The sequence below is a fragment of the Cladophialophora bantiana genome, assembly GCF_000835475.1.
Source record: "Cladophialophora bantiana CBS 173.52 unplaced genomic scaffold supercont1.4, whole genome shotgun sequence".
Lineage (NCBI taxonomy): Eukaryota > Fungi > Ascomycota > Eurotiomycetes > Chaetothyriales > Herpotrichiellaceae > Cladophialophora > Cladophialophora bantiana.
Window position 1 is genome coordinate 1,929,697 of NW_015971578.1, and position 20,072 is coordinate 1,949,768.

The 20,072-nt window shown below is 53.5% G+C and overlaps 5 protein-coding genes across 5 annotated transcripts; all 5 read right to left on the reverse strand.

The window, feature by feature from the left end:
• Positions 1–487: 487 nt before the first annotated feature.
• Z519_03479 (phosphoenolpyruvate synthase) lies at positions 488–2,899 on the reverse strand (the record flags this gene model as incomplete). Its single annotated transcript, XM_016761229.1, has 1 exon — positions 488–2,899. One exon carries the CDS (start codon positions 2,897–2,899, stop codon positions 488–490), a length of 2,412 nt encoding a protein of 803 aa, XP_016623079.1.
• Positions 2,900–4,007: 1,108 nt separating this feature from the next.
• Positions 4,008–5,999, reverse strand: Z519_03480 (uncharacterized protein; the record flags this gene model as incomplete). The annotated part of the gene is made up of 3 exons (XM_016761230.1): positions 4,008–5,219; positions 5,288–5,725; positions 5,802–5,999. 3 exons carry the CDS (start codon positions 5,997–5,999, stop codon positions 4,008–4,010), a joined length of 1,848 nt encoding a protein of 615 aa, XP_016623080.1.
• A 3,489-nt stretch (positions 6,000–9,488) lies between these two features.
• Positions 9,489–12,779, reverse strand: Z519_03481 (uncharacterized protein; the record flags this gene model as incomplete). Its single annotated transcript, XM_016761231.1, has 5 exons — positions 9,489–10,418; positions 10,485–10,866; positions 10,916–11,527; positions 11,587–12,406; positions 12,482–12,779. The coding sequence occupies 5 exons, from the start codon at positions 12,777–12,779 to the stop codon at positions 9,489–9,491; spliced, it is 3,042 nt and encodes a 1,013-aa protein (XP_016623081.1).
• A 1,940-nt stretch (positions 12,780–14,719) lies between these two features.
• Positions 14,720–16,622, reverse strand: Z519_03482 (uncharacterized protein; the record flags this gene model as incomplete). The annotated part of the gene is made up of 5 exons (XM_016761232.1): positions 14,720–15,413; positions 15,473–15,517; positions 15,608–15,982; positions 16,038–16,416; positions 16,505–16,622. The coding sequence occupies 5 exons, from the start codon at positions 16,620–16,622 to the stop codon at positions 14,720–14,722; spliced, it is 1,611 nt and encodes a 536-aa protein (XP_016623082.1).
• Positions 16,623–17,453: 831 nt separating this feature from the next.
• Z519_03483 (uncharacterized protein) lies at positions 17,454–19,259 on the reverse strand (the record flags this gene model as incomplete). The annotated part of the gene is made up of 1 exon (XM_016761233.1): positions 17,454–19,259. The coding sequence occupies one exon, from the start codon at positions 19,257–19,259 to the stop codon at positions 17,454–17,456; it is 1,806 nt and encodes a 601-aa protein (XP_016623083.1).
• Between the last annotated feature and the right edge of the window lie 813 nt (positions 19,260–20,072).

Sequence of the window (20,072 nt, forward strand, 5' to 3'; positions counted from 1 at the left end):
AGGGCTGGGCCGCAGAGCAAGGGAGAAGGATTTTAGGGCCTTGAGGAGGGGGGGGGGGGGGGGGGTTAGGGGTCAAGGGGGACTTCGATACATTACAAATGCTACATTTTGATATGCCTGTATCCTGTACCCAGCCAAACAGCCTAAAGTAGACACAAGGCACACGACACGAGACAGAAAGACCGAAGATGAAACACTTTTTGTCTTTTTTCTTTCTCTTCCTGGCTTTGGGGAACAGTACACTCTCGCGCTGGCCTGATACTTCTTACATAGAGATATACCATCGGATGATGGACGATAGAGGCCAAATACCATATACATGTGTGGTGCTTGTAATGAACACCCTCGTGAAATTAACTATGATTCTGAACGTATGTAACACGTTCGTACCTCGCACGTTATAAGTTGTTTTGAGATGATTCTTTTACAATATCCATCTTTTCCTCCTTTCCCCTTCCTCCGTACTTCGCTACTAGTACAATAACGATCAAGAACCGTTCGTCTTAGCCTGCGCCAGTGCCTGTTCGCTCGCCAGGACGTGCTTCTTGACCTCGAGGAAACTATCCGGGCTGACCGAAACAGAGCTGATGCCACAGTCGACCAGGAACCTTGCGAATTCGGGATGGTTGCTGGGTGCCTGGCCGCAGAGGCCGATCTTGCGGCCGGCCTTGCGCGCGACCGTGATGACGCGTGAGATCATCCACTTGACGGCCGCATCCTGCTCGTCGAAGAGGTCGGCCAGCTCGGCCGAGTCGCGGTCCACGCCCAGCGTGAGCTGGGTCAGGTCGTTGGAGCCGATGGAGAAGCCGTCGAACTGGCGGGTGAATTCCTCGGCCAGGATCACGTTAGAGGGGATCTCGCACATCACATAGACCTGGAGGCCGCCCTCGCCGCGCTTTAGCCCGTTTTCCGCCATCACTTCCATCACCTTTGCCGCCTCGCCGACGGTCCGGCAGAAGGGAATCATGACGATGGCGTTCGTAAAGCCCATGTCTTCCCGTATCCGCTTGATTGCTCTGCATTCGAGCGCGAACCCTTCTTTATAGCGTGGAGAGTAGTACCGCGACGCACCCCGGAATCCCAGCATCGGGTTCTCTTCTTTTGGCTCAAAGTCCTTTCCGCCGATGAGATTGGCGTATTCGTTTGTCTTGAAATCGCTCATCCGGATAATGGCTGGCTTGGGGTAGACGGCGGCGCACAAGCACGCCAGCCCGCGAGAGAGCTTGTCGACGAAATACTCGGGCTTGTCCTTGTAACCGGCTGTTAGTCTGGTGATTTCTGCCTGGGCGTTTTCATCCTTCACTTTCTCGAAATGGACCAGGGCCATAGGATGAACTTGAATGCTGCTGACGACGAATTCCATTCGTGCCAATCCGATCCCGTCAGCGGGGAGACGCCACCAACGATAAGCGGACGCCGGGTTGGCGAGATTGAGCATGACGCTGGTTCGGGTGGCTGGTAGCCCGGTCACGTCAAGCTCCTTGGTCGTGATGTCCGAGATGCCTTCATAGACAAACGCAGTATCGCCCTCGGCACAAGACACGGTAACGTCTTGTCCTGTGTGCAGAACATAGGTGGCATTGCCAGTTCCAACGACCGCAGGGACACCCAGTTCACGACTGACAATGGCTGCATGCGATGTTCGCCCGCCATGGTCGGTGATGATAGCTGCGGCTCGCTTCATGATTGGCACCCAGTCCGGATCAGTCGTTGCCGTAACCAAGATCGACCCATCGACGAACTTGCCGATGTCCTTCGCGTTTTCGATGAGACACAGACGACCCGACACGGCTGCCTCGCCAACCGAAAGACCAGTCGCCAGAACACGGCCCTTCTTACCAATTTTGTATGTTTTGAAGACACTGGCTTCACGGCGTGCTTGCACAGTCTCGGGCCGCGCTTGGACAATAAACATCTCTCCAGTGATGCCGTCCTTGGCCCATTCTATATCCATGGGGCATTTGTAGTGGTTCTCTATAATGCAAGCCCAGCGCGCCAGGTTGAGGATTTCCTGATCGTTGAGCACGAAACTGTGCCGCTCTTTCTTTGAGGTGGGCACGTTGCGGGTTGGCATATGCTCATTTCCATATATCATCTTCATAGCCTTTTCACCGCGTTTCTTCTCTATAATGGGAACGAGGTCGGGATTGGTGAGAAGCGGTTTGAAGACTTGGTATTCGTCAGGATTGACGGTGCCTTGAACGACATTTTCGCCCAGACCCCAGGCGGCGTTGATGAGCACAACCTTGTTGAAGCCACTTTCAGTATCGAGAGTAAACATCACCCCGGAACCGGCAGCATCCGATCGAACCATGCGTTGCACGCCGATAGACAGGGCGACTTTCAGGTGATCAAAATGTGCGGTCTGTCTGTAGCTAATAGCCCGGTCCGTGAAAAGTGAAGCGTAGCAACGTCGACAGGCGGTTAATAGCGCAGCTGGACCCGAAATATTCAAAAACGTTTCTTGTTGGCCAGCAAAACTTGCGTCGGGCAAATCCTCAGCCGTGGCGCTGGAGCGCACGGCCACGGACAGATTCTTAATGCCTGCTTGCGCAGAAAGCTCCTGGTAGGCGTTTGTGATGGCGGTTGCCACATCCGCCGGCCAGTCACCACGCAAAAACAGATTGCGCACCGCATAGCCAGTTTCCGAAAGAGTTGCCTTGCCAGATTGCCATTCCTCGATCAGCTTGGTCATCTTCCCCCTAATGTCGTTTGCGTCGACATAGCGCCAATACGCGTCTGCGGTTGTGGCAAAGCCAGGCGGAACGGCGATGCCCTCTTTCTTGAGGCCACCGATCATCTCTCCCAAGGAAGCATTCTTGCCTCCGACGGACGCAACGTCTCCTCGCACCACATTCTCGAAGTTGCGTACCAAGACCTTTTGGCTGGGTCCGTTCATGATCTGTTTGTTTCTGTTCTCTCCTCTCGGTTCAATGGGGTATTTTGACAGATATCCAAGTGATGATTATTGGGGGTGCATCCTCGATCCTCAAGTGACTCGCTTGCCAGATGTATGCAGCGATCAAGCTTGATTAAATGAGGTTGTGAAGTCATGAGATGTCTTGGAGCTGGAGCCCCGACGAGCGCATTGATGCTCGGGTCGGACGTAAGACCAGAGTACGCGCATGCCTCCTCTACTCCCTAACCAATCTCTGCAAGCCGATGCTACACTTTTGTGGAGGATGGCGCTTGGATCTCAAACAGGTGACGATGGAAAGTCCATCATGAGAGGTTGAAATGTCCAACTTACCGAGCTTTTCCGCAACTAACAGCAGAATCCTGCAAGAATCACCTGATATTGGAGCGAATCCCTTCTCATAACGTAATGCAACACGAGAAGATATTAAAGCGGACATGGTCAATAAGGAGATGGCCAGGAGATGGCATCACGTGTAGCATCTCATCTCCTTGTTAGAGTCATGAAGGGAGGAGATTGAGATGGTGAGATGGAAAGGAACTTCGCAGGGGAAATCAGTAGAGAAAAGCTTATTTGCACCACTCGTGAGATCATCACCAATATTGGGGGCCTTGTGCATAACCTGGATTGACGCGATGATCATCGTGTCTGATCCTTGTTAGAATTCCTCGAAGACTCTGCTTTTGAAGGGTGACCAGAGACACCACTCAGTGTACAAGTAATGGCGCGAATTCTTTCAACAGGCCATCTGCAACGAGGTACTGGACAGTTACAAGTCTCGGAGAATAAGGGGGATAACGGCGGCGACCATGGGACTGCTTGTCCACATCCATCTCTCGCGCGTTGTGAATGTCTGGGATTGCATTTTGGTGTCTCATCTTCATCCGTACAATCTGACTTCGTTTCCCCGACTGGCAAAATGGCAAGAGTAGTGAATAAAAAGTCATCGATTCGTGGCCAGCCCATCCAACGCCCTCTTGAAGCTTTGATAAAAGCCATGTTTGGACCCTTTCCCTTTTTTTTCATCAGTATCTGGACAAAATCCGACGCTCCGGCCCCGATTCCATCATCATCATCATCAACACTTAGATTAGGCCGTTTCTTCCACGTGCCGAAGCACAGGGTAAAGTTGTTCTTCCTCGGATTTCTCCTTGTGTTCGTCCGTGCCAGTCATCTCGGCGTCTGCGTGCTCGCCAGATTCCTTCTCGGCCGAGTCCTTACCCGCCGCGTCACCATCCTCGTAGTCGCCGCTCTGAAGCTTCTTCTTGATGAACTCGCGCATCCATTCAATCAGACGCATATTTTGAACCCACATCTCAGTCTGGTCGGGAGCATCTTTGGATTCACCGCTCTTAGGGGTCTCAGCGCCTTCGGCACTAGCGAGGGCAGGGTCAATGACGCTATCTTGCGGCGACGCCTTCTTTTTGCCCTTGGCCTCTTTGTTGGCGGCAGAGGCCGGAGGAGTGACGGAGCCGTCGCTGCCGGTATCCATTTCGTCCTTGAGCTTGCCAGGAGCAGCACGCTGAAGTCGGCCACCATCCCAGCGGCGGCGGTCATCGCTCTCGTAGAGACCGCTGAGTGTCGCGGCATTGGCAGCGGCGTATGCCATGTCGCTAGCACTAGCTGGCAAAGTTGGGTACATGGCGCTGCTGGTTGGTGCGGCGTGGCCAGGTAGGGGGCTTTGGCCGGACGTGTAACTTTGCGCAGACGACGGAGGGGTGAGCCCCGGTGTGCTGGCATCCGTGGCACCGCTTGCAATGCTGTCTTGGTGCCCGTGCTGAAGCAACGAGGCTGAATTGGTGTGAGCGGCAGTTGATGGATGATGGTGCTGATGGGAAGAGCTGGGGGGACTGTTGCTGGAGCGGGCATATGTTACATAGCCAGAGCCGGTGGGTGCTACGCCGGCGGTGAGATGAGCATCGTTTTCGTAGATGGTGGCTTGCATCTGCTCCAGGATTTGGTCGATAGATGTCAAATCTTCCCTTGTCTTCGCGTTACCCATGGGTGGCAAGCTGTAGGCTTGGATAGGGTCTTCTTGCCCATAGGCACCACCGACCGCAACCGGTTGATAGGCGGGAGTCGGAATGGCGGCTGGGATGATCTGGGGCAGCTGTAGGCCTTGGAGCTCAAATAGACGGCGGCTGACATTGTGGAAATTGATCGGGTCGACCTCCCGGCGCTTGACCTGGCCGAAGAAATGGTCGAGAGCATCATAGCCGCGCTTGCGGGCCTCATAGTCGTAGGTGGTCTGGGGCGCGGTGCTGTAGTACGTCACGGGGCCATAGCCTGGGTGTTGTCCTGTCTGCCATCCGCCATTAGAGTCGTCCTCGCGAGGAAACAGGATCGGAGCAACAAAGAGATGGTGCTTACCGGGACCGGGGGATGCGGCTGGTAATACTGATTGGGGTGATGCTGGCCAGTGTAATCTTGCGGACCTGGCATGGCAGGGGCATAGTAGTTTGGAGGCACTTGTCCAGTCAGACTGCGACCATAGTATGAGTTGCCGTACTGCCCACCTTGTCCCATGCCGTTCTGAGATTGACGCTGGCCACCACCGGGCTCCATGTTGGGAGAGCGCATGATGACGCTATCGTCGGCGTGAGTTTTGACATGTTTCTTCAGGTCTTGCGGACGCTTGAAGGCCTTGCCGCAGAATTCGCACTTGTGAGGTTTCAACGGCACGTGAACGCGGATGTGGGAGGTAATGTGGTCGCGTTTCACCGTGGTGGTGCGACAAGCGCCCCAGGCGCAGGTCAAGTTGAGATTGTTCGTCGACTTGCGACCGACATGGCGCTCGCAAACATGCTCCTGGAGTATTCCATGTTAGAGCGCGTCGACGGACGTCAGGATAGAGGGGAGATTGAAGGGGAGGTGGGAGGCTCACGTAAAGCGCTTCAGCTGAAGGGCAGCGCTCGCCGCATCCTTGCCACTGACACTGCAGGTTTTCCCCGGCAGCGTTGACGCTGGGCGCGGGCTGGTTTGAAGCCAGCGGCTGCTGCTGGAGTTGAGCTGGTTGTTGAGCAACCTCCTGGGAGGCCGGAGGATTGGGCGTGGGCGTGTTTCTCTCTCCCAAATCAGCCATTGTTTGCTTGGCTCGAAGTCAACGCCAAGAGCGATGTCGATACTTGGCGGCGGAATCGAAGAGTCCCAACTTCAGAACGCGAGGCTGCGATGCGAATCCGATCACGCAATAGAATCACGCCAAGCGGATGGTGAGGGTGATGAAAAAGTGAAAAAGTGAGGATAGAGAAGACGAAGAAGAGTGAAGGGCCACCAGAATTCCGGGTGAGGGAAAAGGTGGTGAAGGTTTTTTTTTTGGCCTGAGTAGTTAGGCGGGTGCGGGCGACCGACTACTATTAAGTATATCGTCCCGCTGGGTGATCTGGCGGTTTCTGGACTGGGACCGCCGACTAAGATGACGATAGGATGAGGGATTCTAAGATCGCCTGGAGGGCAGAAAGAAGCACTCAGAGAGGAGCAGGTTTAATTAATTAGACACGAGAAGGGAAGACACTACTATTCTGCTCGCGGCTGGGGGGGGGAGGGGGGCTTTGATGCTGTTTGGGGGAGGGGAGCAATAGGTTGAGTGAGGTGAGGTGATGGGGGGGGCAGGAGCCACCAGGCGATTCAATTCAGCGAAACAGAGGGGAAACAGCATGAAAGGAGGAGGTAGGAGCTGAGCCTGGGGCCTCAGAAGACTGAGAACAGAGAGAGAGGAGGCACCAGAGGGACCAGAGGGAGAGGGCGACACGCATCTGGCCGTCGAAGCGCAGAGTGGCAGTGACTGAGCACCTTCCAGGCTTCCATTAGCGTCTTGGCCTGAGCCCGTGCCAAGCCGCTAGAAAATCCCACCATTCAGAGGTCACCCATTGCTGCGTGCTGGTGGGGCCCTGCCGCTTCATTGCGCCGACTACCAACTAGGAGAGCAGCTCTGGGCACGCTTGAGCATGCTGAGCACAAGCACTGAGCAGACTCTCACTCTCAATCCTGAGCTCGTGTCGGCTGGCTGTCAGCGTGATACGAACTCGGAGGCTGCAAAGCGAGTCTGCATTCCGGAAATATCCATCTCAACAACCTTCCTCAGCGGTGAAGTTGGACGCTGCCAAACGCCGGCCCATCTGCCCGGCAGCCCCCTTTCACGGTGCTGATTGCACGCACACCCCTCTTGTGTTTTGTCGTGGTCTCATGGCTACGCGCAAGAGCAAGAGAGCTGGCCGAGAAAACGAGGAGCTGAGAGCGGAATGGGACCCCGATGAAACCCTGATGAGTCTTGGTCTTCTTGGAACGTCGGAAATCCTTGGAACAAGCCCAGCGGGACGAGAAATTGGCCAAGGGAGGAACATGGACCAAGAGTCCAAGACATGGTGAGCGAGGCGCAGCACTGTCACTCCCTGTGGTGACACCGCCAGAGGGGACGGCCCCTTGCAGGCGGTGGCAACCTGGTCCAAAACTTGGTGGCCCCTTGCTCCATGCTCCGTCATGCTAATGCTCGCAGGAATTTGCCCATGGTGGCCCCAAATTTGCTGTCCAAGACCGGAATCTCTTGGTCTTCGTATCTATTTCCTCTGCCACGGCTTCTCCGGTCTTAGCTTCTATGTCTACGCCTTGCACGGTCACATGGACGATAAGCGCGATGAACGACTCGATCTAGAGATTATTCCTCGTTTCGGTGCGGCTTCACTCACTCGTCTGCGGGTTGGATTATTCCTTTATTCCTTGAGTGGCAAAAAGAGATCAAAGCCCAACGAGTGGTGTGACAGTTGCACCATCTACCAAGCATAAGCCATGATCCGTGGACATGCCTGTTCCCCATACGCCACACTCTGCAGAATCTCTGAAAAATTCCTAACCAAGCAAAACTTGCGAACCACATGGCAAGAAGGAAGTCGTATGACGTGCTCATACTTCGGCTCATACTTCTACTTGTACTGGTATCTCGCCATGCGCAGAAGCCGTCTCGCCAACTAGGTTAGGTTAGGTAGGTTGGGTAGGCTGGTAGATAGCAATGTACTGGTAGGTCGGGACATTGAGGGGTACTTGGTAGATTTTTCTTGACCTCCATCATACCCCGTTGATCACATTATTGCCTCGTCGAAACATGTGATCCGACGAGTTCATCACAAGCAGATCGAGAAAAAGACTCCTAAGCTTCTTCTTGTGAGATAAGGAGGGGGAAAGGGCGTGGACCATCGCAAGCTTACAGGTCCTTCATACTTTGTACCCTTGGTGAAATCCGCACCCCTAAGCGAGGTTCCTTTCTTTGTCCCCCTTTTCCTTGGTTTCCCCCTCTCGCCTGTTTCTTGGGGTCTCGGGGTGCCAGCAACGCAACGCGCCCAGCCTAGTAGCCTCGCCAACCGTGGCGGAAGTCTTGGTGTGACAGGCGAAGAAAGAGCGGAAATTCTTGGGTGCTTGGGTGCTTGGTCTCGGGACCGACAAGATATACGGCGACGATGATGACGACGATCATGTTCTTGTTCTTCATCCCTGCGTAACACGTTCATCTCGCAATCCGCGACCTGTAGTCGTAGACACTTTGTTGTACTTTTGTGCATGGAAACGGATCGGTGTGCGGCGCAAAGTCCTACAATTAACAAATCTCCGGACTCTTACTCTTATTTTTCCATTCGCAGGGCATTTTGTCAATCCGCCATTCTGGCCTTGAACAGTTACATAAAAGACCGCACAACGCGAGTCGATTGACGGACTGACTGGCTGCTCCTGGCACACACTTGCTAGGTAGGGACTCATATATTACAATGTCGCGCTGTGGCTACTTGAGCATTTCCGGACTTCACGATTATGACATGGCCGCGCTGAATTGAACAAAATTGATGCCACACTCTGACAAACCCCCCTCCCTCCTCTTATCCAAATACACAGAATAGCCCAAAAAAGGGCTCAAGCACGACGAAGTGGTCGCTCTAATGTAGCTAACGGCGTGTAAGTACAAGGACAGTGGACTCCCTTGTTTCCAAAGATAAAAGACAATTCAACGGAATGCTGATTACCAACGAAGAGCCACCTCTGCTCGAACACCCCAGGACTTCGATTCGTGCCCCTTATGATTTTCAGTTCGGCTTGATGGCTCCTGTTGGTGAAATATCACGCTCGGTCGCTGCCGCTGGTCGCTGCCGCTACGAAACAGGGCGACACCCATCGCATGTTTCAATTTGGTCTGCGTGATTCTTCTCCTGCAAGCCTAACGACCAACTCGCTACATACGTAGATGACAGTTCTCATCGTGTGTCTTTTTTTTTTGATCCTGTGCTCTGATTTAACCACAAATCCAATTTTTCCCGCCCCTCACAAATATCACTGCTGTCCACTGCGGTTACATCCCCGACTCACTCACCAATCAACTTCAACCCCAATCAATATCTTTTGCGGACAGAAATGATCAAGAACGCCGTTACGCCAAGGACCCGTGCGTGGAATTGCCAATCAGCCCCGTTTCCCCATTCCAAACCCTGTGGTATCATCATAAAGCAGAGAACCGCGCCACCGTACCTGAATTCAGATCGGGTCCCAGTAGAACAAAAACACTCCAGTGCGCCAGATGCCTGCCCGTTCGTCACTGCTGGGGGGTGCTGCCGTAATGATGATGATGCTCGGCCCAAGTTGGGGTCCAGCTCTCAGTGCCAAAATAATCCATGCTGGTCTGTTGCACCCCGGGTGGCAGCCCGGTTCCCAGTCCTATCTGTCCTCCGTTGAGATGTTTCCAGTATTCGTCTGGATTCGTCGAGGCGCTCACATCGCCGCCCCCCATGTTCATCGATTCTGTCGTATTCGGAACTCCTCCTAGGTGACTCATGTCCGTCCCCAGCGCGTTCTGCATAAGGATATCGGTAAAAGGCGCGTTAAAGTCTCGGCTGGTCTGGCTGCCAAAGTGCTGTGCTAAGCTAGGGTTTTCATTCAACGTGTGCTGAAAAGGGTAATCATAACCCGCGAAATGAGGTGTAGGTATGGGCATCTGATGGCTGCTGCTCGGTGTTCCAAAAATATTCGGGTCGTTGGGGGTCATGCTGGGCTCGGAGAACGAGTAGTGCCCATCGACTGATTCAATGGCACTCATGGGTTGATTAGGATACGCGAATGGATTGTCGCTGGGGAACATGACATTCTTCAAATCCGGTATTTGGGCATTGCCCAGTTGCGGCGTATATTGATAGTTCGGCGACATGGGAGACGACGTTGACGGGCTTTGGAATCCCATCATTTGAGCACTTTGTACTTGCTCCGAGAAGTTCGACATGACCGGATCTGGTAAAGAGGTTCTCTTTGCCAGTTTGGCTAGATAATCTGAAGGTAATGTTCTTGCCCTGCTGGGCGTCGCCGAGTGTTCTCGAGAGCCCATTGTATTTGCGACGTCTGGGCCAGGTTGTCTCTCCTGTGCTGGGCCTCCTTCGGTCCCTGGGGGCGGGCGCTTGCGAGTGCTTGCTGGAGCGAAATTGAGGGAACTCCGCCGTTCCTTCAGCTTTTCCGGGAGAACATCGAAAAGGCCCTACGAAGTGGAACAGTCAGTCAGCATTGTAGCATTTCTTGACACCCGTCGTTGGATGCGGCTTACCGTCAGGCTGACAGTACACCTATCGGCCGCGGCGCTTCGCTTCGCTAGACTTGCTAGTGTGTCCCGTCCTTCCTTTGCATCTTTCAGGATCTCGGTGCTCGTGGGGTTGTTGGGGTTTTCGATGACGAAAAATACGAGCGACAGGATGGCGAAGTAGGTCGTGTACATGACAAACCAGTAGGATCCTACCAATAAGCCTCGCCTCTTCATTTCGCTTGTTATGTGAACAATGTTCCTTGCGACACTGATGCACGCGGCGGCACAAGCGAAGCTCCTCTTATCGACGTTCCTCGCTTGACATGCCTGAGATACATAGTGTATAAACGGTCGATAGACCATCATCTGGACGTGAGCGTAGCCTATTCGCAGATGTTGTTGGACTCTGGGCACCGTCAGCTCTTCATCGCGCCCAAACACATTGTAGAACCCACCTTGAGAGCTCCCGACCTGCATTTTCCGAAGGCCTCAACTCGGTGGGCAATTGATCCATCCAGTTCTGCAGATCTCTTTCAAGCTCGCGGATCTTTTTGTGGCTGATGCTATAGACGGGCTCGGCCTTGGAGCTACCTGGAGATTTCAGAGGGTAGATATACCGAACCACCTTTCTCAGAAGCATCGTCAGCCTCGTGTGAGCGTTAGTTGCTCGTATGAGAGGAAATGTGCCAGTCGGCATTGGTAGAATGCCTTGTTCGGTAATGTACTCATCGTTGACCTCGGCAGGAAATTCTTGGTCGATGTCGTCGTCACTCAACATTTGAGGGAGACCAAGTGCAGTACCAACATAACAGTCGAGCTTCCGTACCAGCCAGAATATTCGCTTCCGTTCCTCCGACTCGATCGGGTTGAAATTATTAATGGGCAGATTGCGGTGCAAGCCCAGTCGGCAACATGCTCTCAATGCAATGCCAATATATGCGTAGCAAGTCGGCAATTTTGCCGACGATTGCAAAAAGAGTATCATGAAGACGATGGCTTGAATGGTCACCAGATCCCTGCAATCCGTGATGTCTAGTAACTGCTTAGCGCAACTAAAATATTGATATCTGATGCAGCGTTAGCGAGGGATCGTTCTCAGATCGACTTCAAAAACAAAAACCCTCACCCTTGTTCAATTGCCTCCTTGTAGCCTTTGAGATCCAGCATCGTGTTCTCGTTCTCGGTCTTAGAGAATAGGCAGCCAACAGCCATGACCACATAGAGTTGAGGCAGGAATTGAACATGCCGATTGTTATATTGCTCGGGATCAGTATCGTACACTGCGTGCAGTCGCTTAAAGAAAGTCGGTCGGTGGATGGGGCGCATGAGAGCGCAGCAGTCGTCCAGGGTGTTGCGACACAACTCAATGGCCACCTCTCTAGGAGGCAGGTCGACATGATGAGGGACGCTGAGATCTATCGGTGACGAGTTTGCCGATTTGGGAGATTCGAGGATTTGGGCAATTGTGCGGTTTTTGCTGGGGTGACGGTACTCTGCCAGGAACTGGTCGCCAAACTGTGCGCGAAACTTTCGCATGAAGACATAACCAGATGAATGGCCATGGAAATCCCAATTGCCATGGTCGTCTAAATCCAGCGAGCCGGTTCGGTCAACCATCGATTGGAGTTGAGCATCATCTTCGGGTTTTGGAAGGTCGGCCGCGGGTCTGCCATTCCCAGCTCCATTGCCATTGCCATTGCCGTTGCCGTTGACATTTGCATTTGGGTTTGGGTTTGCGTTGGTATTGGCATTGGCATTGGCATTTGCACGGCTTGCCTCGATCAACTGTTCAACGGTTCGCGCGTCAAATTTAGGATCGTCGAGGTCGAGTCCCGGTAGGACCGAGCGCAGGACTGACTCGGCCTTCTGCAGCCTCTGCTCCAACGCCTCGATATACTGTGGGGCAGGATTCCGCCGTCGGTTGGAAGGTTGATCATATGTACATTCTAAAAGCTCAAAGTCAGTGAATTCATGGCGCCGCATCGGAGGACGGATGGTCCTGGATTAGTAAAGGCACGCACCGTAGCTGTAGACGGTGCAATGCGTACAAGGCTGTTTGCCATCACACTTGATCTTTTTGCGACGACACTCGTCACAGGCGCGGGTCACCCGTCGTCGCTTTTGCATAGGGACGGTTGGCTTTGTCCCAGAGTCACTAGGCGGCGTCTCAGCTGGAGGAGATTCGGGCCGCGATTCCGAAGCATTTTCGTCATTGTGGTTTCTGGTGGCAACTGCAGCAGTGGTCGAAGGTTCGTCTCTCAGAGCCTCGTCGGAAGGGCGACCCATAGACTGGGGCGTTATCAGTTCCTGGTCGCCCATCCGTCCTCCAGCCTCAGGCAGCCAACCAAGGGAGGAAACACTGTAAAAGGAGAGGACGTCGTAGCACTCATTCGCTCACGAGTTGTCGGGAGGGTCGAGGTTGTCAAGCACAGAACTGTCTGGTGATGGCATACAAAAAGGCAAAGAAAAAGCACAAAAGTTTTGAAGGATCAGTTTGTCAGGGCCGGTCGACGGTGCCGGGTTCGGAGCCAGATACCCCGCAGCTCCGGTGCGTGCTTTTGAAGGGGGGACAGCGATATCGCTGAGAAGGAGCGACAGGAAGAGAAAAGGGAAAAGGAAGAAAATGATATCGTGTGCAAGAAGCAGAGGTTTGGGAACTGATCAACCTTTTGCTGGTACGAGCCGTACGAGAAAATCCGTCCGCCGCCCAACGACAAGGACAAGGGAAAAGCGAGAGGGCACCGTGCTCGGGTAAGGGACAAGGGAAGAAGGGAACAGGAAGGGGAAAGGAAGCATGTCCACACCCATTCCACACCCATTCCACCCACCGGGCTGCTGTGCCCTTTAGGCGCTCGTCACCCCCCACTTGAAGCCGTGACATTATTAACCAAAGGACCTGTTTTAACGGCGAGGGATGCGTCATTGGACATGGTGATGGAGTCTGGTCGTGCGGGTGGAAGCTGGGATTGCTGCTTGATAGCTTGCTGGGGACCGGAAGCGGATACCTGTGCGATGGCCCCCCTCGCTGCCCCCCCTCGCTCCTCCTCCTCCTTCGTATCCCCTCTTGGGCCCTGCTAGGCTTCTTGCATGGCGGGAGCAAGTGGGCGAGGCGACAGGCTCGGTGACAGGCCCATCGAACGCACACACACGGTGGATTCTCGATCCCATGGCTGCGTGGTAACTGGTGGGCAGACGCCGATCGAATGCTGGTTTTTGACTGATTTTTTTGCATGTTCAGCCTAGCAGCCATGCCCGGAGGCGGGTTCAGTCAGGGTTTCTGGGGGTCTCGCAGTGCTGGAAAGGTAGGACAAGGGCGTCACAGGTACGACAAAGCCTTAAATGCAACCCTTGTGTCCAGCACCTCTAAAGGGGACGCATGGCTACAGTAGGTAGGGAGTACCTACCTACGTACTACTGACTCATGCTTCTCTTCCTTCTAACCTAGCAGCTGGTGGTTGCAGCCGCTTTATCCCCGGAGGGGCAGCTCGCTCTTGCGAGACCGAAAATAAGAGAAGCAGCGGGATATGTTGTGTTTATATGTATATCGTGTGTACTCCGTTTTCTGCAAGAGACTCTGTCCACAGTGTCTCGAGTCCGACTCTGCTCTATCTCACCGGCGCTGCGCATTGTCCTCGGTCAGTAAGGCGCTCGCGAGTCAAACCTACCAGCCTCCATGCTCGTCCTTCGCGTGGCGTTTGGGGACCATCGTCCTATCGCGTAGCGGGCCCTCCCTCCACTTGCTTAACTCCGGCCTACTGAACCCAGGGGGCCCCGCCGATCGCTCAGGGCCCCTGGGCCAGTCGGATACCCTCAATATACCCCTGTGGTGGGTATCGTGATGATAAGTGTTGCTCATGTCACGGCACAGATGCAGCCCCAGGACCCAATATGCCCTTTATCAACAAGCGGTGTATGGCGGCTGAGACATGGGCTCTTCATGCAGAAGAACATGGCCATGCTATAGAGCCTAGCAGACGATCACAAATATATCTGGCGGATTAATCCCTCAATTGGAGGTTGCTAGAAAAGCTCTATTCGCTGTACCCAACGACCCACCTATTGCCACACTTGGTTCTTCTGTAGGTAGTAGGGCAGTCGAGAAATAAGGTCGTCATGCGGCGTGATGGAGATGTCGTAAATATATCATTACGTGAGGCTGCAGACGAACCGAGATGATGCAGCCCCTCGCACTAAGGCGTATTCAGGCACATCCCAGACGCCCATCCTCCCACCTAGCCCAGAGGCTATTGTAGACAGTATCAGGCAGGATCAATTTGTTGACTGCAGGGGCGCCCCCCGGTCGACTCAAAGGCTTTCATCGACTCAGAAAGCGGATCTGATCTGGTCGGTGGTGTTTGTTCTTCACCCACAACTTTGTCCTCGTTCATGGCAGCAGCAAAGGTGACGTTCCCGGTTGAGTCTGCGGAACTTCGAAGCTGGAGATCACCGAACAATTCATTCACGGTCTCCAAAGTATGCCCTTGTGTCTCAGGATAGAAGAAATAGACCACGGCTGCAGCGACCCAATTAAAGGCTGTGAAGATATAGAAGTACCGGTAACCCATCCCCGAAAGTGCAATGGGCGAGCACTGTGCGAAGATCAAATTGACTGCCCAGTTGGTGAATGTGGACAACGAAGTGCCTTTTGCCCGGATTGCCGTTGGGAACACCTCGCTGCTGAAAATCCAGGAAATGCACCCAAGGCTGGTGAAAAAGACCGAGAAGACAAAATACATGGCCACACACGCGCGCAGGGCGTTTTCGTTGCGGCTGGGGTCTTGGTTTCCGTCGATGTAGAAATGCGATAGGGTCGCATTGACGCATAGTGCTGCTCCCATGCCAATCATGGACGGAATTAGAAGTTTTCTTCGTCCCACTCGGTCCACAAATGCGATGCAGATCGTATTGTAGACCTGGGCAAGGGCACCGTATATTCCAATAATCATTAGAGACCTGCTCCGTATCAGAACCGGCTATAAAGAACCCCAGGATTATTGACAGCGAGCGCTAACCTGGTCGTGCTAAAATGAAGATAACTGTAAATCCTAGGTCCGTAACTAGTCTCTCATTAGCATCGAGCAGCTTCATCATCAGGGACAGGGCCTCGACGCAAACATCCTCCAGCGCCGGCTTTCTAGGAAACCTACTAGTTGATGACGTTGATTCCCGACGTTATCGTGAAAAGCTGTATCCCGCATGCCAACAGCACTCGTCGTCGGAGGCGTGATTCTCGAAACATGTCGAGCCACCCCATGCGAGACTTTTGCTCGGCTTCAAGATTGTCCTGAATGCGCCTGTACTCGGCTTCGACAAGTTCATGATTGCGATGGAGTCTTTCCAAGATTGCGTGAGCATGGAGTGTGTCTCCGCGCTCGGCGAGGAATCGAGGACTCTCGGGCAAGAACCAAATTCCCGCTGCGAGGACTAGGGCCGGCAGCACTTGAAATGAAAGTGGAAATCTCCAGCTGAAAGGGCCGTGGACCAGCGAGCTTCCATAGCCGATCCATTGGGCGCAAACGAACCTAGCGTTCAATTAGCCAGCAGATTCAGGGACTATTGCCCGATTGTGACTCGAACCCAAGGCCGATATTCCATTGTTGCAACCCAGCAAGAAGGGCTCGAAACTTGGGAGGTGCGACCTCTGAACAGTAGTTTGGTATCGTGGCCGATAGCAGCCCAATAGCCAGGCCAGCGATTACGCGGCCCACAATAATAGTGGCCACGTTGTTTGCACCGCCCTGCAGTGCGCCTCCTAAACAGGCCAACAGGGCCCCAAGAAAGATGGCAGCACGTCGGCCGTACTTGTCAGAGAGCACATTGAGAAAGAGTGATGAAACTATGGCGCCTCCTGTAAAGGATGATACAATTCCGCCTGCTGTATTGTCCGCTAGAGTTCCATTGCCAAAGCGGTTGACAAAGTCGGTCTGGGCGATGGAAGAGGAGATGATGCCAGAATCTGGTCATTCCAGCAGCTACTTGTCAGCCAATGATCTCTAATGCTGCCGTGTCTGCAAAGTAAAACAGGGGTCTTCGCCATCTCGTACCAAGCCATTGTAGTTGTAGGCTCTGCTCGTGTGTGTGCGCGCGGGTAATGTGGCAGTTGACGCGAACAAGATTCTGCGAGAAGCGTTGCTGAGAAAGAACTGCTATTACACTCACCATAACCAAAGAGAAAAGCCCCCAAGCAAGCAAAAGTACAACAAAAGCCTACTAAGAGCATCTGACTGTCATCCGATCGCTGCCGGACGGCAGCAGGACCTGTGAGAGAGTTGCTTATGTTATTGACCAGATGTTGCGGTATCAACAGTGCAGTTTGAAAAGCAGTCAAAGTGCTGAAAAACTCTCCGAACTGACCGACTGAGGGACGAGGTTGATGCTATGGACGTCGAATTCAGCAAAGCGTCGAGAGGCAGGGGGCCATCGGCACGCAGTGGGCAGAATTGGAGCCTTCCCCAGATCACTCTGGCCACTCAGACAAGCCACTTTGAGCGACCAAAAACCCACCAAAGACCCGGGCCTCGTATTGCGATTCCCAATGAAAAAGCCGCACATGTGAAGTCCATTCTCTGATAATGCATCCAATCTCAGCAGCACCCTTAAGGTAACAGTTTCGTGTTCGAAACCCTCTGCTTAGAGGTCTTCATCGACTTTGAGCAGCAAATTACCAATGGTCAAAACTCAACGGTCCTGCACGTTGCTCGGGAGGTCGTGGGTCAAAGACGAACAGGGTAGGGAGCTCAGCCTGCCATTTGCTGGACCTTACCTAGGCGAGAGTAATTCCCGTCAGGTGTTTGAACAGGTGGACCCGCCAGGGAGAGTCCGGTGAGCCCTCGGCTCAGGCTGCCGGGAGTCCAGGGATGCCCGTGCCAAAACAGCCTTTTGACCTCGTGAATGCTGTTGCGGTCAGCCCCGCAGATGGGTAATGAGCAAGAACAAGCGAGAAAAGCTGAAGGGTCATTTTCGGCCTGCCTAGGTTGCCAGAGAAGCGAGAAATCATGGTGGTTCCAGCATGAACCGGGACCGATAACTGACCAAAGGGGCGTTCAAAATCTCTGCACGGAGCTCGTCTTCCCAGTCCAACATGGCGGGTGCGAGCCCTGGGCCCAGAGACAGGAAGTTTAGGAGTAACTCGTTCAGCCTCTCAAAAGTCGGTCGGGACAAGCGCTTAGAGACCTTGAGCATTCTCCCCACAAACCATGGTCTCTCCGTATGAAATAAGACAGGGTTTTTGCTCCCACTCAACAATATTTGTATCAGTGCTTCCACTGAAATGTGTCGATCTAGTTCATTATGTATGATGTTGTCCATGAGCTCAGCAAAGAATGCTTCGCTGAATTCCGTTGAGTGACGATACTCCCAAACGGCTGTGTTGATTGTCATCAGAGACGCCAACCTGGAAATGATCTGTTTGAATTGTCCCGTCTCCGTGTACCGTGGGCCATTTGGGCTTGCAAGGAGATTGTAAAGTGGTTGTCCAGGTAAAAAGACAGAGTAGCGCAAGGGTTGTTGATTTCGTGAGATCGGGTTGCCCTGCATGCCGGCTTGGACAAGGGCAAGATGTTCGGCGCATTTGAGGAAGGTGATGAATTCCTCACACTGCTCGGCGATCTCAGCACGAGCAATAGCCTCAGCCTCTTGGTCAGATGAGTGACTCGGTGATGACTGGTGGTCAAAGTAGAATGTAGCGCCATGGCCTTTATAGCCGGAAAAAATGTAATCGGACCAATTTATCAACATCTGTAGTCTGTTGTTTTGAACCAGGGCTGCTGGTCCACCTCGGTCTCTGATCTTTTGCACCACCGCGTCCCAGTGCATCCATGCGTATATACGGCGTTCTATGCGCGGGTCAAAATCCTCTAGCGCCGCAGCAGAGATTGTGGCCGATATGGTTGCATCCGAAGTGTCGTGTGGGTACTGTTGGTAGTGATGGAGGAGCAACTGCGACGCTTTAGCCCGATGCTCGATGGCGAGACGTGTTTCTGAAAGACCTTGGACCCAAGCTTGAGTATTGGCGGCGTGAACGAGAATGGTGTTTTGGAAGCACACGGCACCTTTCATGGCCTCCGGGATGAACACAGTTAGGTACCAATTGTGTGCAAGGGGGCTGCGTCTTTCAAACCCATATGAGCAAGCTGGCATGACGTTCGCATAGAAATCGAATAGTTCCTGATCTTGAGGGCTTAGTTCCATTGGGAGCGAGGCGAACGGATCGGTTCGCGCAGCACTCAGATACGATTGTGGTTCCGGGCTTTGAGACGAAGAACCGCTCGACGGCCAACGCCGCTTATGAGGTGGTGATGAATCACTGGACTTGGTCGAGGACGGAGGAGTGAAGGGAGCGTTGGGGATCATATCCGCCAACTTGGCAAAGGCCGTAGAACCTAGACGAAAGGTGGTCGCAGGCTTCGTCCGTCCCACCACAAGGTGTGGGATCTGACGATCAATCTCCTCGACGGCTTCATCTAGATAGCTCTGTCCGTCAGCGTTGTCACTTGCAGTCGCTTTCGTCGCTATACTCCTGGTCGATTCTCGAACATCGGTCGCTACCGCATCTCTACCCTGGAGACGTCTCTGACGCGATCGCGGTCGCGATCTAGGCTTGTCTGGCTTCTTTCGAGTCGGTCCTTCAGATCCATCGGCGGTGTTGGAGTGAGAGCGAGCCTCCCATCGCTTCTCCCTCATATATTCCTGCATTACATGGCGCCGGACTTGGGTGGAGTTGGATCCCATTGAGGTAACATCACTATTGTCGATGAATTGAAAACGACGCTGTGGTTTCTTGGAACTAGGGGCAGACATGGTCGGCGTTATAGCTGGCGCCATTCTGCGAGACCCAAAGCTTCCAGTGCTTCCGCTCCAGTTTCCAAAGCCGCAAAGGCTCCAGACAGCCACAGGAGGGAACAAGGAGTCTGTATTGACGGCAAGTCCACAGCCTTATTTTAGACCTTGAATGGAGACAGGACGACTCCTCTTGAAGAGCATTTAGTAGGAAAAGAGCGTGGGCGCCCTTCTACCGCAGAGGCAAAGGCTGGTCGAAGAGGATGGCACCTTTGTCATGACGTTTTTGGTAGTTCTTCAGGAACTTTTATTCGCACGTTCAAGTCCGGTCCTCCACGTGTGCCTCTGACAATGAAGCGAAGGAGGCGACCGAGCAGGGACAGTCAGACTTTTGAGGACCGGGGATTTGCCTTTTTTCTTTTTTGGCAAGCCTGCCGTCTGGAAGTTGGGCGAGCAATATACAAATTCGTGACTGAGCTCTCGGCGGTCGCCGGGGCGCTACACGAGGGTCAACCGAAATGGCAATTGGTGTCTGTGATGTTCTTGGTAGATAGGTGGACAGGCTGTCATTGTTACAGCGATGTCTGGATGATGATGGTTGTCTAGAAGGAATAGGCGTATCTCCTAGCCCTTTCAGGCGGCTCGGGAGTCGGATTTCAGTGGGCACTGCCCAGCAGACGCGGTGGAGTCCCTCGCAAACAGTGAGCACTGGCCACCATCGGTGGCCTGGGGCAGCTGCTTGATGTTAGTCAGGCGCCTTGGTGCACCTTCTTCTTGTCCATCATTATCTGTTTTCGGGGCTTACCAAAGGCTTAGGAACCACCCGTGGAGTTC